This window comes from Apteryx mantelli, chromosome 15 (genome assembly GCF_036417845.1).
Source record: "Apteryx mantelli isolate bAptMan1 chromosome 15, bAptMan1.hap1, whole genome shotgun sequence".
In the NCBI taxonomy this organism is placed as follows: domain Eukaryota; kingdom Metazoa; phylum Chordata; class Aves; order Apterygiformes; family Apterygidae; genus Apteryx; species Apteryx mantelli.
In genome coordinates this window covers 4,941,642-4,958,528 of record NC_089992.1, presented here as the reverse complement: position 1 = coordinate 4,958,528, position 16,887 = coordinate 4,941,642, and the positions used below count along the sequence as shown (strand labels likewise).

Genomic DNA, 16,887 nt, shown 5'->3' with positions numbered 1-16,887 from the left:
TGACCATCACAATTTTATGTGCAGGTGACGTTTTCCTTAAAGGGCTGGTGTGCCAGGGTCGCTGCTGTGCGCAGCTGAGCCCAGGAGCGGTCACGGCCTGCCGCTCACGGACTGGCAAGGGCTGAGGGGGCCCTCCCGACCCTGCCACAGGCCCCTCCGCGCCTGGCGCGGCGCAGACACCGGGAAGGCACGGCAGCCCACGCGCTGCCCTGAGGAGACCCGCCGGGAGGGAAGGCGGTGGCGGGCGCGGAGCGGCAACACCGCCCCGCTTCGCCCCAAAGGCCGCGCGCCACGGCGCAGCGACGCCACCGCCGCGCGAGGCGCTGAGGAGAGCCGCCTTCTCATTGGCTGCGGTCGGGGGCCGAGGCTGTGAGGGGGGAGAACTTGTGATTGGGCGAGCGGCGGAGTGGGCGGTGGGGGGCCGCGTGATTGGGCGAGGGGCGGGCGCGAGGGTGCGGGAGGTGAGAGGAGGCGGTGCTGCGGCCGGGCCGACGTCTCGCGAGAGTCGCGCGCGGTCTCGCGCGGCTCCGGCCCGCCCCGCCCCCGGGTGCTTGGGCCGGCGGCGGCGGCGCCGAGCGGAGGCCAGCAGCGGTCCGTGCCGCGGCGGCGCCGGTGAGTGACCTGCCCCGCGGCCGGGCGGGGGAGCCGGGTGGGCCGTGGGGGGCGCGGGGCTGTGCCGCTCCTCCCTGCCCCGCCCCCCGCTGCCGTGCCCACCGGAGCGCGCGCCGCCTTCTCGGGCCGGGGGGTGGGGGGAGTGTGTGAGCGCCTCTCCCACCCTCAGCGGAGGTCCCGCGGCCCTGCCCCTGCCCCGCCGCCTCCTCGGCCCGCGGGCATCTCACAGGCCTCCGCCCCCGGCGGCCGTGGCGACCCCCGTCCCCCCGCCGGCACAGGCCGCTCCCCCGTTGTCCCCTCGCTGCCCGGGACAGGCCGGTCCCTGCCCCGCCCCCCCTCCCCGAGTCAGGCCGGTCCCTGCCCCCCCCCCCCCCGCCCCCCGGTAAGGCCGGTCCCTCCGTCGCCCCCTTCCCCTCCGCGGGACAGGCCGTTGCCCCCGCTAGCAAGCAGTCGAAGCTCCCCCGGAGGTGGCCTGCAGGTCTGGTGGGCTCCTGAGCCTCCTGGCTGTGTCCTGTTCATACGCCTTCGCTTAGCCTCCGCTCCCGGGTGCGTGCGGCTGTGCGAGCTTGTTCTCGTCTTCTCCATCCTCTGTGGAACAGCTGTTTTCCCCCCTGGATGACCTGCGCCCTCACAGCCCCGTCATCACCGTGTGTATGTGTCGCCATTCTCGCTTTCTCCCTTCATTTAGAGTCTGTGTCTGTTGCTTCTTGGTAGCGTTGTGTCTCATCTCTGGAAGGGGATTATTTAGAGAAAAAATTTGGCTGATGGTGGAAGTGAGTGGGAAGATTTCCTTTGAAGTAAGAGCCAAAACAGAGTAGGTTATGACTGGCCTCTGCATTTGTGGGCTCGCACATTCTGGTCTTTGTATCTGTGTGCCATGCCTAACTGTCGTCTGGTTGGTATATGGAGTCGCAGCTGTGTGAGAATAGTCCACATGTGCAGCACATCTAAATAGCTTACCTGGACAAGTAGGAACGCTGTTGGATATTTATGTATGTGTTTCATGACTTCTTAGCTTTTAATTAAAAAAATCAAAGCTAAAAGCCATGCTTTCAAAGGGAAAAAGTTAGGAGTATGGGGCAGAATCCAGACACGAGCAGTTAATGTGTCCAAAACTGCTTCACTTATTATCAGGGAAAGATGAGCTTTCCTTTATCATTTCTTGTATTGTAGCACTCAAATACTCTCGGACTATGCACTTCAAAATTTTTAATGCTTTTTCTTAAATTATTTTAATGATGATCACAGATGTGGAATTGAGAATTGTGAAGTCTTAATTTTCTTTATCTATTTATAAGACAGGAGAGCTTTAGTGTGTTGCAAGTGCAAAGGGTAACTGTGTCTATCACCTATCTCCTAAAGGTATCTAACGGAGGCGACTATTATAGTGATAGTTCTTCTCATATGAATACAGTTTAACCAGGCTGGACTGACACTGTCTAATTTTGTATAGGAGTCTCAACGTGGTAATCTTTTGCTTACAGAACTGATCTTAACATAGCTTGGATGGGGGGTAACTGGTGACTAGAAGAGGTGTGCACAATGCTACCTCGAACTTGTAATTAGGAGTGCTATAAGAAAATAAATGCTGTATTCCTGCAGAAGGGCATAGATTGTTGGTAAAAGCTGCTTATCTGGAAATCATAGAGAATTACTGAAACTGATAAGGTAGTTTGATTTACGTGCACAGTACAGTTCTGGGTAAGGAGTTTAATTCACGGAAACTACCGTATAATCAGATAGGTTTTTTGTTGATAGCTGAGTGTCTTCACTTCCAGTATCTGTTATGATTAAAAATCTCTCCTTCAATAAAGGAACGAGCTAAAATAGCTTCCAACTGAAATATTTCCCTGTAGTTTTACATGGGAAAGTGTACCGAAATTTCATAGCATTTTTGTCATTCAGGCAGAAAAGCTACATGAAGGTATTTTAATCAGCTAAAGATAGGAGGTCTTGTGATAAATTTGTGCTTTTCTTTTTTTATGATCCCTTAGTAAGTGGTTTCTTCTTTTAGCTCACTTCACAGAGTAGATATAGAGCATCAGATAATGATTAGTAGAGAAAATTTTTTGGTGGTATCAACTTTGACTATATTATCTGAAAGGTTCATGGAGAATGGAAAAAAAAAAGAGCATTATGTATACCTTAATGTCTTGTTATTGCCTGTTTGAAAACACACTAAAGTTTTATCCAGGAAAACAGTCAAAGACTCGCTTTAGCTAAAGCAAGTGTGGAAGTTTTGCGTCCTTCATTTATATATTAAAAGGAACAACTGTGTTTAGACAGATTATCCATTAATATGTTATAACTAACTCCACAAAAGGCATCATTGCATAAACCTTGATACATTTTTTTTTCCCCTCTTCTTATCTCCTAGAAATGGGTCTGCTTTCAGAAGATGCAGTGCACTAGATGTGGTGCTTGGAACAGAATTAGTCATGGCATCAGAACTATGTAAAACAATCTCTGAGGCAAAGCTGGAAAGGCACAAGAACTTGTTCTTAAATTACCGAAATCTGCATCACTTTCCTTTGGAGTTACTGAAAGATGAGGGGCTGCAGTACTTGGAGAGACTTTATATGAAAAGAAATTCCCTGACCACATTGGTACGACAACCTCTTTATTGTAATGTTTACTGTCTGTATGTTTAGGAATTCTGATTTTGGAACAGAAAAACCAAGAGAATTTTTTTTAAAGAATTAGCGTTATAGTAAATCTGATCCTGAATGGTGTCATCCATTGTGAAATTTAAGTATCATGTTATTAGTATCAGGAATCAGGTTGTATTATGTTCAGAGCTGCATAGGTAATGTGGAGTATAATAAATGAAAGTCTGTGCCCTGTTTTATGGTTACCCTTTTGAAGCTCTGCAAAGATCTGTTTTTTTTCGCTGTTACAAGTTTTACTCACAATCTCAGTGGTCAGGCCTTCCTACTGTTCGGAGATATTGTGTAGTCTAGTCTACATTCCTTCATTAGGCTAAACAATGTTTACCTTGGTGTGTGCCTAATTTTAAAAGTCAATGTCAATCCCACGGACTAATTCAAAGCTGGCTGGTAAGGTGCCTGTGAAAGCTTGTGTCTGGGCTGAGGTGCCATTGATAACCTCAACAAAGCTGATTTCAGGGCTGTCTTTCCCCCCCCCCCCCTTCTCCCCCCCCTGTTTCCGTGAACTGAAAAATTTTCAAGCTGAATGAATGTGTTGACTTCAGAATTCAGTGTATGGTAGTTTTAATTGTGTAAGGAGCTGCTAAGACTGTGTAGAATCAAAAATTTAGGGCTTTTAATAGGCTCAAGTCTCCAAATGATTCAAAAAAATTTTTTTCTTGGATTCTTCTGCAGTAAGACAGAGAAAATAATAGCCAGGACAAAGGAGCTGGAGGGCCTGACTATTTAAAATTGATCAAAACTATGTATTTCTCAGTCCTTCTGCCAACAAGTCCAGTACTCCAGTTTAAGGAGTAATTTTTAAAGCTTTAACAATAATGCATTAGAATTCCTCAATGAAGGTTTCACTTCATGGAGCAAAAGCTGGAAGGATTCTGAAGATTTTGTGCCTTTTCTTAAATGAGTCACTTAAGTTTGTATGTACTGTAGATAAATTATTTTGGCACACTTTGGCCAAGTCCTGGGCTTAGTGTTTTGATAGGCACTTAGGATTCATGGTTACAAATTAAAAATGACTAAAAATTTACTGAAAAGTGTAGACAGCTCTGCTTCGGCACTTTGTGAAATACAGTGATTATTTAGTGGCGCTAGGCTCATGAAATTTGCACTGCTCAAAAGATGAAACAGTGATATGGAAAGTTTGCATATCACTTTTCTGTATGTCTATGTTAAAGCTTGATTTTTTTTTTTTTTCTTCTTAAAGCAATTATAGATCAGAAACAAAAAACATTGTCTTACCAGTTAAAATTTAGTTCCATTTTTCTTTTCAATATCTATTAATGCTACCGGCCCATAGATGTGAATAATTACCCTTGGTTACAAATGAGTTCTATGTAGAGGGAGGCAGCTCTGATTCAATACTGCTCAGAATTGTCATTGAGGCATGGGGTAGTGGAACTGAAAGAGTACTTAAATGTAGATAACATCTAGGCAAGATGACTTGCAAACACTTTGAAACAGAGAATTAGTATTCAAAGAGATCTGGATAACTTGGTCATAATATAACTTGGTGGAATGTCATTCAAGTGCATAGCACTATCTCTAGGAACTACACGTGTAAAATCGGTATAACTCACTGAGCATCTCTTCTGCAGAATAGGGATGGGAAGGTGTAGTAGACCAAAACAGAGCAAGTCAACAGGGTGTTATAAAGAAGGCAAATATCTTTTTGGGACATAGAGTGGTTCACAATCTCTGTTATAAGCTGAAGGAAGTGATTCTTGGGAACTGTTAAAGCATAAGCTGGAGTAAGGTTTGCAGTCTGGGGTTCCAATTTGCTCATGTTTTTCATAAGTATGAAAGAAACTAGAAATCAGCAACAAAAATGATTTTTGGAGAACATGTGGTATGAGAAAAGGTTGAGAGATTTACGTTAATTTCTCTTGCAAAAGAGAAGATGGAGAGAGGAAAAAATGGAAGAGGAGGGAGAGGAACACAGAGGGGAACATCAGTATGTTTAAAAAGCAAACATTTTTGTAAAGAAATTGTGTGGGGTTTTTTTGGTTTTTTGTTTTTTTATGTCCACTGCTAGTAGGACAAGTAGTCCTCTCAGTTTCAGTAAAGAAATGGTTAGATACATGGAGAAAAAAACTCAGCTGAGAACACTTGAGAACATTAGCATTAGCTCATCAATAAATCCTTCAAATGGTATATAGATTATTAACAATCATTATCAAAACTAAATCTGAACCATATTTCTTTATTTAAAAGTAAGGTGGTACTTTCTTCTCTGTCCCACCAGGTCTTCCTTTCTGAGTTTTGAGAAATAGTGACTGAATCAGTTTTTGCTCCTCTTTGCTCTTCTAAAATTATTTCAATCCTTGATGGATGACTCTTATGAAAATGTCTGGCCATAGGTACGCTGTCAGCCTTTATGTATACCCTACCTAAGAATAAATTTTAGTTTTATCCTCAATTACAAGATGGAAATGATAGAGAAATATGAGATAATGAATGGATCAGGGAGCTATATAACCCACCTGTAGCCCAGTATCAAGTCTTCCACTCTCTCCTCATTTAATGTTTGACTGATAGCATTAGCTTTCCAGTAATCCCATTTCCCCATCTAAAAAAAGGAAATAAGTTTGCCTCGATGGCAGTGTCAGAACTATGATCTAGCCATATCAAAGAACGATTGTTTATAACTTAAATAACTCGGAATATGCATTGCTGTCCAACTGAGACAGATCAGCATGGTTCACTTTGTGAAAAATGCCATGTGGGTGTGAGCAGGAGGGAAGCTTCTTTAAACTGACAGAAGTGATGATTCATTTATCATCGTTATTTGTAGTCCTGTCACCAAAAGAGATGGGAGTTTGTATGTTACTGACTTCTACTTTTCAATAGATGGATAGCGTATTGTTTTTTTGATCCTAATTTCGTTGTAGGATGTTGTATTAAACAAATTCATCTCAAATCCATCATTCTTACGGTACTTAGAGAGATAAGCAGATTTTTCTATTATGGACTTCTTAATTGTACACTTATTCTCTGTCTCCTGAGTTTAGCTCTCTTACAGTATGAAACAGTCAAAACAATAAGAGTACAATGTTCGTGTGTAATGTGGAAATAGTTTGTGGGTGTTTCAGATTAGCATCTTTATTCTAATGAAGGGTTGGGACAAGAGTGAGAATTTTTTTTCACATTCCCTCTTTGCTTTTAAGTTAAAAAACTGAATTTGCTGTGCTCAAGCTAGTTGCAGACTCTGTATATTTTCCCAGCTTAAGCTTTTTCCTTTGACCAAATAAAATTCTGTGCTGTTGAGAGAAGATAATTGTACTGTAACAAACCTTCCAGTAGGTGGCAACAACTGCTTAGGTATAGCCTGTTTCTTAAGTCTTGACGTCAACTGGTTCATTTGTTAGGGAGTCATCATTTGCTGCTCCCTAGTTAAAAACAAAGTAATTTTTGTACTCAGATCTAGGATGTGGCATTTTTGTTGCATATAAATAATGTGACATTACTTTCTCAGGCTAGCGTGTTTCTCCACAATAAATTTATAACCACAAAGTTAATTATTCTGGGTGAGAACGTACCTTAACTGATAGTAGAAATTGCTAAATTTTTTATGGGAAATTGACCATGTTATTGATCTGCTTTTAAATTTTTTTTGTGTCTACTTATATGTATATTGTAAACAGTTAAAAAAAATGGACTTTTTCAATAAAACCGTATCTATGTGTAAAGTAGATTTCTTAAGCAATGAAACCGTCTTAACCTTGACTAACTTCCAGTATGATTACCAACATGACATTTGGAACTCCTTAAGCCAGTTTTGTGGTGTTTGTTCATGGTTATAAATGCCAGCCAGGGATCAGTTAGGAGACAGAAAATGATGTGCATTTTAATATGTAAATAAGGAAATCTAGTTTCATGGATTCAGTGCTTCTGGTTTGGTGGTAACTGACTAAGCTACACAAACATTCTAGGTCATTTCCCAATTTACCAGCAATACAAAATAAAACAAGTTATATAGTTAGACATCTTGTATAGTTCCTGTTCCACTTTAAATCTCACAGCAGCTTCTTAGCAGTCTCTCTGCTTTCACTAACTCAATTATTTTAATATATTTTTCAAAAGTAAGGTTCTGGTATTCCATCTTTTCAGCCTCAAAAGACTGACTACCATTTGCTTGAGGACACATTAATGTCGTTTCTAGGCTGTAGTTCAGTTTCAGTAATGAATTGCTCACCCTTGATATATCCCAGATTGTGCTGATGGAGAATGTGTGGGGATTTGGAAATGGGGCAATTGTATACAGGTTCCTTGTTGCATTTTTTTTTTTTTTGTGCCTAGCTGCTAATATGTTTTAGTATGGTTATTAAAATGAGTTGGGTACACAATATGTGTGTGTCTGGTTTTTGTTTTAAACCTAAAAAATCTCTAACTCTTTTTCAGCCAGAAAACCTTGCACAGAAGCTTCCAAACCTCGTGGAATTGTGAGTTTGTGTAGGAGTTCTAATGTATTTTTATTATGCTGATACATCTTATCTTAAAATAATTTTAGAATGTACTGCTTGCACATAACATACCTCTTAAGAGTGAAGGGTTTTCTTGGAGGGTAAGAAAGGGTTATTCTTGTTGGTTTTTTTTGTGTGTGTGTTTTTTTTTCTTTTTTTCTTTTTAAAGGATGTACTTCCAGGTGTATTCAGTCCCATGTTAATATTTTTTAATATTATTTCTTGTTTATTGTATGACAAGAACTGTTTTACAAGTGCCTACGCTACTAAGGAAAAAGAACTTCCCCCAAAAGTCCTGTGTATGCTGTTGTCACACTGATCACCCTGACCTGTTGTCATGGGAACCTCCAAACAGTATGGTCAGATGGATGCAGCAGAGCCAGAGTAACAGGTTACTGCCTCCAGCCCATCCCTATTTCCACCCCGGCTACTAGTAGTATGACTTCAGTCCTGCTGATTGTAATAGTAATTTTTTGGAACCAAGTCAGAGATTGTCAAATAGGAGCAGGCATGAGCAAGTAGGGGTAGTGACCATTTAATGATGTTTGCTGTAGGCAAAATAGTTTATCCAATCTTGCCCAAAGAATGGAGTCACATGAATTGTATTGTTCTGGCAATTAATTTTGAGTTGTAAGCTCATGAGTCAGTGGTTTCCTCCTTCCCCTTTTCTTTTGTAAGGCTCTGATTTGCCTGTACAGTACGATTGGGGTTTTTTGTTTTTGTTTTTTTTAAAGGACATCCTCTTTTTCCCTTACAATTCATTTGACTCCCTTTTAGTTGAATAACTAGTGGACCATTCATTTGCTTATATAATAGAATATTCCAAACAGGAGGTATATATCTGAGTATCGTAATACATTCAGCTCTCTGATCTTGTCATCTTAATTTGGCCCTTGGAACTGCACCTTTCTGGTACGCGCGACCACAAGATAATTGTTTTGTAGGTCACTGCAGTCTCCAGCTTGCTTGAGAGACAGTCTTGTCTCATCATGCCTGAATCTTGAGAATCTGTGTATGCTCTGAAGCAGTAAAATGTTCTCATACTTGATATAGTTAGTATTTAATGATTTGCCATGGGGCATCAGGAAATACAATATTATCTGATGGTACCTTTAGGAAAACCTGCCTAAAATTACAGGTTCTTAAAATAATCTCTTCCAAACACTGTACTGTAGGAGTCAGTAGACCTAATTATTAGGGATTCAACAAGCTTAGTTGTACCACCGTTACCCTGTACATTCTAGTGGTCTAGAGAGAATTGCGCTTGTCCTGTGATTCAGATAGTTCTAATAGTACAAGTCAATTTTTGATTGGAGAATAAGAGCTATTTTCTTGACAGAGAAGTGAAGAGAGACTACAAAATAAAGATTTCCTTTTAAAGAGCACTTTGTTACAGTATTTCTAAACTTTGAAAGACAAACTTAATTTCTGAGAAAATGAAAATCAGTCGCATCCCTTAGCAATTTCGCCATATACTTTTAAATGCTTCACTGTGGTCTGTATTTCTTTGTATATTGTGTCCCTCATGCAGGGACTCTTATGTATAAATCCTCATAATATGCTTTTTTTTAGACTGCTTCTGTCTGTGAAGTAGTTCACAACAATTTTCATTAGCTGCAGCTGAAAAGAATAGGAGAACTTTCATCCTGAGGTTATATATAAGGAGTTCTACAAACATATCAGCTATCCTTGTGTTTGCTACATTTTTAATAATGCTTTGATTTTTTTCTGCAATTTTTAAAGAAAAAAGAGAGCTCATGTTTCAAGTAGTTGCAATGTTCATGTGTTTTTTTTTTTCCTTGTTTTGCCTCTGTCTCCCCAAAAAGGCTTCTGCTTTTGGAAATGCTGTTTGAATTGAATGGAAAAAAATGGGCTGTGCAAATCATTTCTGTGTGTACTTAAACAAGTGGGCATTTAGTACACAGTATTCCTTTACAAATAGATATCAATATTTGAAAATTTGGTTACTATCATTTGCTACAGGGGCCTTTCATTTATTTGCAACAATATCTATTTCAAGTCGTCAAAACTAGAAAAGTGTGAAATCTTTTTTCTGTTAATGGTAGTGCTGGATGTGCTCCACTAGAGGGTGCTGAATATTCTTAGTGAGAGGTCAGGTCCCCATCAGTACTTCCTAATGATTATGTACATGACTGGATTTTCCTTTTCAAAAATGTGCTCTAGCTTTGAAAAACCCAGTTATGGTGAGTAGATCGTGTGTTTGTCTCTGCAGTCAGTTAAGGCATGAGAATGTTTTATGTTCAGGGAAAGGTGTTCATAATTGACTTAACTTGTAAGGATTTGGGGGTTTTTGTTACCGTGCATTTAGTGTGAAATAACCTGTGATTAAAATATGGTTCATTTTGGTTATTCTGTCTGCTTTATTCTTTTACCTTCTTGTTTTCTTCTTATGATTCTCAAAACTCAAGCCCATTGTTGTTGTAACTGTGAATGTTTTGTTTCAAATAATTGTATATCATTCTTTTATGATAATCATTTAATAGGCTAAGTGAAACTTAAGTGCCTTTCTGTTGCCAGTTTTGTACAGTTTCCATAGCTTTTGTGGTCGTAGAGAGGAATGGCTTTGAGGGTGCTCTTTTCTTTCAATCTGAAATTGGATATTTTTGCAAACTGATTATGTAGCAGAAGTCCTTGAGGGTAACAGGTGGTATCCTCTGCTCTTTTCTCCTCCCCCTAGGTACCTTCATTCAAATAACATAGTTGTTGTACCTGAAGGTAAGTAACCTACCAGCTCACAATAAGTGGCAGGAATCATAAAATATTCATTTTTCTTCTTTGAAGAGGCGTATTTTTCCTTTGTTTTCCCATAAAACATTAAAGATTTTCATACAAAATATACCCGTGTAGCTCTTAGTCAATAATATCCTTGTTTATGTTATGTTAAATTCTTTTAATGAATTCTCAAATGCACCTAAATGCTCTTTGCTTCAGTTCTAATTGCAGAAAGTGAAAAGGCTAAATGGCACTCATCTACAGAACCAAAACTCCAGTGTCTTCTGCTCTGAGACAGTTACCACATAGAATACTCTACTGCTTTTGTTCATGAAACATTTGAAACCTGAAGTATCAAGAACTTGTACTAGCTTTTTTTCCTTGCACTAATTGTAGAGTTATGTGTCCAATGTCAGAAGAGCACTTTAAACTCTTTCTGAATGTATAATTTGGATAGACTCATAGCGGAATTGAAAAAGCAATTTCAGGACAGAATTGTCTGAGGAAAATATAGAAATGGGAGTATCCTGTATATGACTTCTTTTTTTTTTTCCTCCCCATCTCATTGCCAGCAGCACTGTTTGTTAGATAGATAAACTCTGACATTCAGTTATGGGACTGACTTTAATGCGTCACAATCTGCTCAGATATAGGTGTTAGGTACTGTGGCTTTTTATCCTCTCCTAGTCCTATTAAGATTTTAACGTTACTCTTGGGTCACATTCATGTTTTAATCTGTTCTCTCACAAGCCATTGGCTCCCTCGTTAAACTGCAGTTTCTGGACCTAAGTGATAATGCCCTCGAAATTGTGTGCCCGGAGATTGGCCGCCTGAGATCTTTACGTCATCTTCGCTTGGCTAACAACCAGCTGAAATATTTACCTGCAGGTAAGTACAAATGTGTGAGGTGTTGGAGCAACAACAACATTCCATTTAAACTGAATTTGCACATTGATCTGCTCTAGATTTTTTCCTGTCTTACAGTTGAAGCATGGTACAGTTTGTCTTTAAAGACCAATCAGGGATTGCCATTATACTGTCTTGTGCTAAATATACTCTATGCTTAAAAAATAGTAAGCCATGCTGTATGGACTTGAGGTAAAGAAAAGTCCTGAAAAATGCTTCTAAAGAAAAAAGTGTGTCTATTTAGCAGTCTTAGCCATCGTATCAAGAAAATGTTGAACAACTTTAAGAAAACACAAAATGCTAATGACAAACATCGTTTTAAGATGATGTTTGTTCTGATTTTACAAAATATAGAGGATTCCAGTCTTCCCTCTCTGTCTTTTAGCCACATAACCCCTTATTTGTATTTCCTAAAAAGACACGTATCCAGTAGGTTTGCCTCTGGCAATTCTACCTCACTGTGACATCAGATAACAAATGTTGGTCTTGCTAGTTTATAATAAAAAAGCAAAATTTATTCAAAGTAAATGGGACACAAAGTCAGAAAAAGTTGGCCGTAGGCAGATTTTCTTTTTTTCTTTTTTTTTTTTTTGTCTTCCAAATACTTTGATAAGCAGAAGTAACTGATTCCCCTTCTTTCATCTCCTAGCCATCCTTCCAGATGAGGAGGAGATGATGATGATGATTTTTTGTTGTTTAAATCTTGCTCTGGGTATTTGTGTTTTCTGATCTGTACAGATGATAAAATGAAGGTCAGCAATTCAAAAAAACTGGACTAACTTAATCTAACAGGATTAGCTTTTGGCTTTAATTTTTAAATAAATTTTCAATGTGACCTTCATCTGTTTATAAGTTCACATCGTGTATTTTTAAGAAATATACTGCAATTGCTCCTTGAAGTTTTGGATGCAGAAATTGAGCTGTCCTTTCCTTGTACTTTTCTGGGCATAATAAGCTTTGTAGAACAATTCAAAGAATGATTATGATTCAAAAGAAGAAATTTTTTATGACTATGTAAATCCTCTGGAATGAAATTAGATAAACCTGTTAAACATTATGACCCAAGGCCAGTAAAATTTCCATCAATTTTCAGATGTCCTACATTCAAAAGAAGGGAGTGACTTGAGTGTGCTTTATGTTCCTCAAAGATAATTTACCTTATGGTACTGTACCATGAAAGAAAGATTTGTTCAAAGAAAAAGTGACACATTTTTTGCAAAACTTCACACATTAACTTAAAAAGGTTCCAAAAAAGACTACTTTCAAAAGGATAATTTGCATTACTGAAGAGTTGATCGTGAGTCTACCATGTTTGATTAGGAACTGGTATTAGCTGCACAGGCAAGCTGCATTTATCTTCTCCTAAAGAAAACTTGGTACTAAGCATCATGCATAAGTGCATTTAGAGTTCTGTGTGCCTGAAAATTTAATGTGTTTGGAAGCAATTCTACTGTTGCCTACTTTTAAATCGAAGAGTCCAGTGGTGTCCAATCTGTGTGCGTTGCTGGTAGTGTACCATCAGTTTATATATAATAGCCATTATTGCTATCTTTACTAATCCTATCTGTTCACATGCTGTCACTATCAGCATGACTGGGCATCATGTAGCTTGTGTGTTATCAGTCTGAGCAAGATTAATCTTTCATTTACGCTAGAGAGTTTGCTCAGCTAAACTATTGCACTGTGTGTTTCCTAAACTTAAGGCTTCCTGATGGGGGCTTCCAAGGATATTTTCATAGTTTTTTTCTTTGTAAAATTGTGGAAATTTTAAAAATCTCTTTATAACAAAACATTCAGGTATAAAAATATATCTCATCAATTGAAAAAAAATAGGAAAAATATTAAGCTTTGATATCTTGTTGGAAATATTTTTATCCTCAATTACACTGGTAGTATGAATCTTCATAATAAGGTGTTAAATAACATTCTGTCAGGAAAACTAGCAAAGTTAATAAAGTAAAGCAGACTGAGATGTAATTACACTGCAGTACGTTATTTTACTATGTGTCATTGTTAGCTTCTTCCCTTAGGGTGGATACTGCATCGCAGTGCCTTGTTAGGGAAAGACAACTCTTCATTCCTCTTAGTAATTCATAAAATGTTAAGTAACCATTTAAGGTATAACTTAGCTTCTGCAAATATAGCTCGTGTGGAATTAAAAACCCCCATGTAATAGCTTTAGGTATAGGTGATGGTCACTTATGAAAGTAACTTTTCAAAAATCATTACTGTCATTTTATCCCAGACTCAGTCCTACACAGATAACACAAATGGGCAGTGAGCTGTAAATCGCAGTAGAGGATCCAGTTAAGAAAAGCTGATCAGTATTCACTTTATGTAACCAGATAGGTCAACCTGCAGCATAATGATGTCATTGATAAAACACGTATTTCAGTGCTGTTGACCCAGCACTCCCTTCCCTGTACCAGTTGTTCCGAGTCCCCCCAGTTTCCATTGAAACTCCTTGGAGGTCTAGGAGGGTAATACCCTCTTCTTAGTATTCTTAGTGAACCGATACAAAATCTCGTTGTGAAAACTGCAGAACAGTTGGATGGTAAAAATTCTTGGGTGTTCAGATGCTTAATGGCGTTTTTCCATTGCACTACATACTTTGAGAATGATTCTTTGTTGTACCTGCTCTTAATTAATTGTGATTGATGCAGAACTGAAATAAGCAATGCAAATAGCAGCATATGTTGATTCATTAACCATTTTTAATGTTTTGTTCCACAATTGTGCTTTTAACATTCGATATTAGTATTTAAGATTTGCCTTACAGAAACCTAACATAACTATTTTAAAACAATTGAAATAATATGCTTAATAAAGCATTTTAAAATTTATATCTTAAATCTGATTGTAGACATTCTTCAGTCTCTAATAAAGGTTGAGCCTATGCTATGGTTTTCCTTTAATGTCTCAGGCACTAAGATTTTAGCCTCTGCCTATGTCCCTTTTTTCATAAAACTTGTGAGAATTTAATAACTTGATCTCTATGCTTTTCTCAGGTTTGGTCATGATTGTCCAACTTGTATGAAAAGTTAGTTTGGGAGAGGAGATGGGGGAGAACAATGAGAATACATGCAGACAGCATGAATGCATAAGCCTTAGTTTCCTGAAGAAATCAGGAGGTGAGGCATGAAAATTGTGTTCCTTGGAGATTAGAAAGCACTTGCTATGCTGTGGCACTGCTGTAGTAGTGTAAATAATAATTCTACCTTTGTGCTTAGCAAACACTACCAAATCAGTGTCACCCATTGATAAGATCATGTACTTTGGCCTCAAGGCACCTTGTTTAATTGCACACTACCACTGAAACAATGATTTCCTTTACACATCTATAAAATGTTGTGAGAGATGTTGAAAGATGACTAAACTAAACCTATTGAGAACCAATAGGAAAAAGTTGTTCAGAATAAGCATGTGGAAACTGAGACATAATATAAAATGGCTGGAAGAAAATACTTTGTGAAATTCTCTTGAAGGCCTGTTTTGAATGTATTTTGGGTAAGGTTAGTAAGACTTCTGCCTAATGGAAAGTTATCAGTGTCTAGATTCTGTTGCAGTCAAAATCATTAACTGAAACTCTATGAGAGAACTCTTTCCAAGAGTTGTGGATGAGTGAAAAGAAACAATGTTGTATGGGGTTTAATATTTGTAAAGTTCTCTTGAGCTCTTTTTCATTAAAACACACAGCATTTTTTTTCAATTTGTACGTCGTAAATCTTGTAGCTTCTGTATTTAACGATTTATTGGTTCTTTTGTTTGGCACTGGTACATGGAATTCTTGAACATCAAGTAAACTTTCTCTGAAGCTTTCTACCGTTTAACTGTACCACTTAATTCTCTAAATTCTTGAGGGCCATTGGGAAATGTGTAATGCCAGATATCTTTTTTTTGAAAAATCCTGCAGTTGCAGCAGTAGGGAAGGATGGTTATTATTTCATATCATTACAGTAGTTCATGTAGAAGCCTGATTTACAGAGCTGATGTTACATTTTTGTAATAGATTAATTTTATTTTTATAGAGATTTCTCTTAAGTCAGAATGTTGATATCTCACATTTTAATTGAGAATTGTCTTAGAGTTAGTCCTGTTTGAATGTCTTGCCACAAGTAAATTTTCTGAATCTTCTAACTTATAAATGACTAATTAGAAAGAAAGTTCCTCTTGGTTTCTGATATTTATAATGTATGTGATATTTCAACTCCTTTCACACTTAAGATAAATTATATTTATTTTCTCTTTTTATATGAAAAGTATTGCAAAAGAATTCCAATGAAATGTACTGGAAAGGTGATTCTTCAGGAGTCCCAAAGCCAAGGTTCTCTCTCAGTTTTGCTGTGATACCATTTAGATTTGATTTGACTTTATTCTCAAAAACTTTTGATATGAACTGGTGGTTCTTCAGGGTTTACATCTCGGTCTTGAAATTGGTGGATGCTCATTTGGACAACTTAAAAGGAGAGTGGGTTATACTCAAAGTTGGATTTAAGCTTTCTGTTTGACAGGGATTAGACTTTTTATTGCATGTTACTTGATATAAATACTTCTCCTTAGAATGGCAAGTTGAAGCATCTTGTTCTAAGATTTAATTAAAAATGAGGTTGTGTTTACTCAGCACATGTTGGAGTTAATTATAGATTTACTAAAATGAAAAGCTTAATGTTTTGCCAAGTTAAGAGCGAAAGCTAAGTAATTAAACAAAGAATAGGGTATGGTTTATAATCCCAGCCCATCTTTTGGCAAAGTTCCCATTAAGAAGAGGGGAAAAAAAAATACATCAGCAGTTGTCTTTCTATGGGCTAGACCAAGTTTCCCTTTGTGTGTGTTGTCGGGGAAATTGAAAAGCTGAGAGTTGAGTGCATTGATCGGGGAGAAAATGTATGAGTAGAAGTTTGGTATTATTTGACTACCTGTATGATGCTATTTCTTTGACCTGTAAGCTGAAATTGCAGGTGACTGGAGAGTACCAGCAGCTGCTGTGGCTGAAGAGAGGTGCAGATCTCTTTGCAGTTGTCGAGTGCAGGTTTAGCAAATGCCCTTTCTTCCCCATATCGGGAAACGTGTGACTTCCATTGCAAATTGACGTTCTGTGTTGTCTCTTGAGACTTCTGCATATTGCAGCCACTTATTGCCATTTTGCTTCATTTAAGTTGAAACCAAAGGAAAATTTATTCATCTGCCTTTGGCATTTTTAAAATGCATACTGCCATAATGTTTAGGGGAGGCTGATAGCATAGTGGGTTCCTAGGTTAACTCTTCATTTTGTTTCTGTTCAAATCCCTTTCCTTTTTAGGGCAAATTGTTTTAAAAATAACGTCAGTTTAAGCCTTATTAAAATACATCTGTAGACTTATAAAACTTCATCTTCAAAGCATTTGACAAAGATCCTGTGATGCTGATAAGGGAGTGTTATCCTCATTTTACAGATGGAAAAAAGTGTTTTTAACAGAAGTGGTTTGCTCCAGGCCACAGCAGGAGTCAGTGTTAGCCAGAAATAGAACTTG

General features: G+C 38.6%; 1 protein-coding gene across 13 annotated transcripts in view; it reads left to right on the top strand.

Annotated features, from left to right (window-relative positions):
• The first annotated feature begins 533 nt into the window (after positions 1-533).
• Positions 534-16,887, top strand: part of LRRC28 (leucine rich repeat containing 28) — a 75,664-nt gene continuing 59,310 nt past the window's right edge. For 12 of the 13 annotated variants that reach the window (XR_010885742.1, XR_010885746.1, XR_010885745.1 and 9 more), the window contains exons 1-5: positions 534-612; positions 2,990-3,218; positions 7,677-7,717; positions 10,437-10,474; positions 11,222-11,359. Coding sequence is in view for 2 of the 13 variants with exons in the window: in XM_067305741.1 (XP_067161842.1) it covers positions 3,051-3,218; positions 7,677-7,717; positions 10,437-10,474; positions 11,222-11,359 (385 nt within the window). In the remaining 11 variants the exon portion in view is untranslated. Of the gene's footprint in view, positions 613-1,211; positions 1,264-2,989; positions 3,219-7,676; positions 7,718-10,436; positions 10,475-11,221; positions 11,360-16,887 lie in introns of all 13 variants that reach the window. The other variant, XM_067305743.1, reaches the window with a different exon arrangement.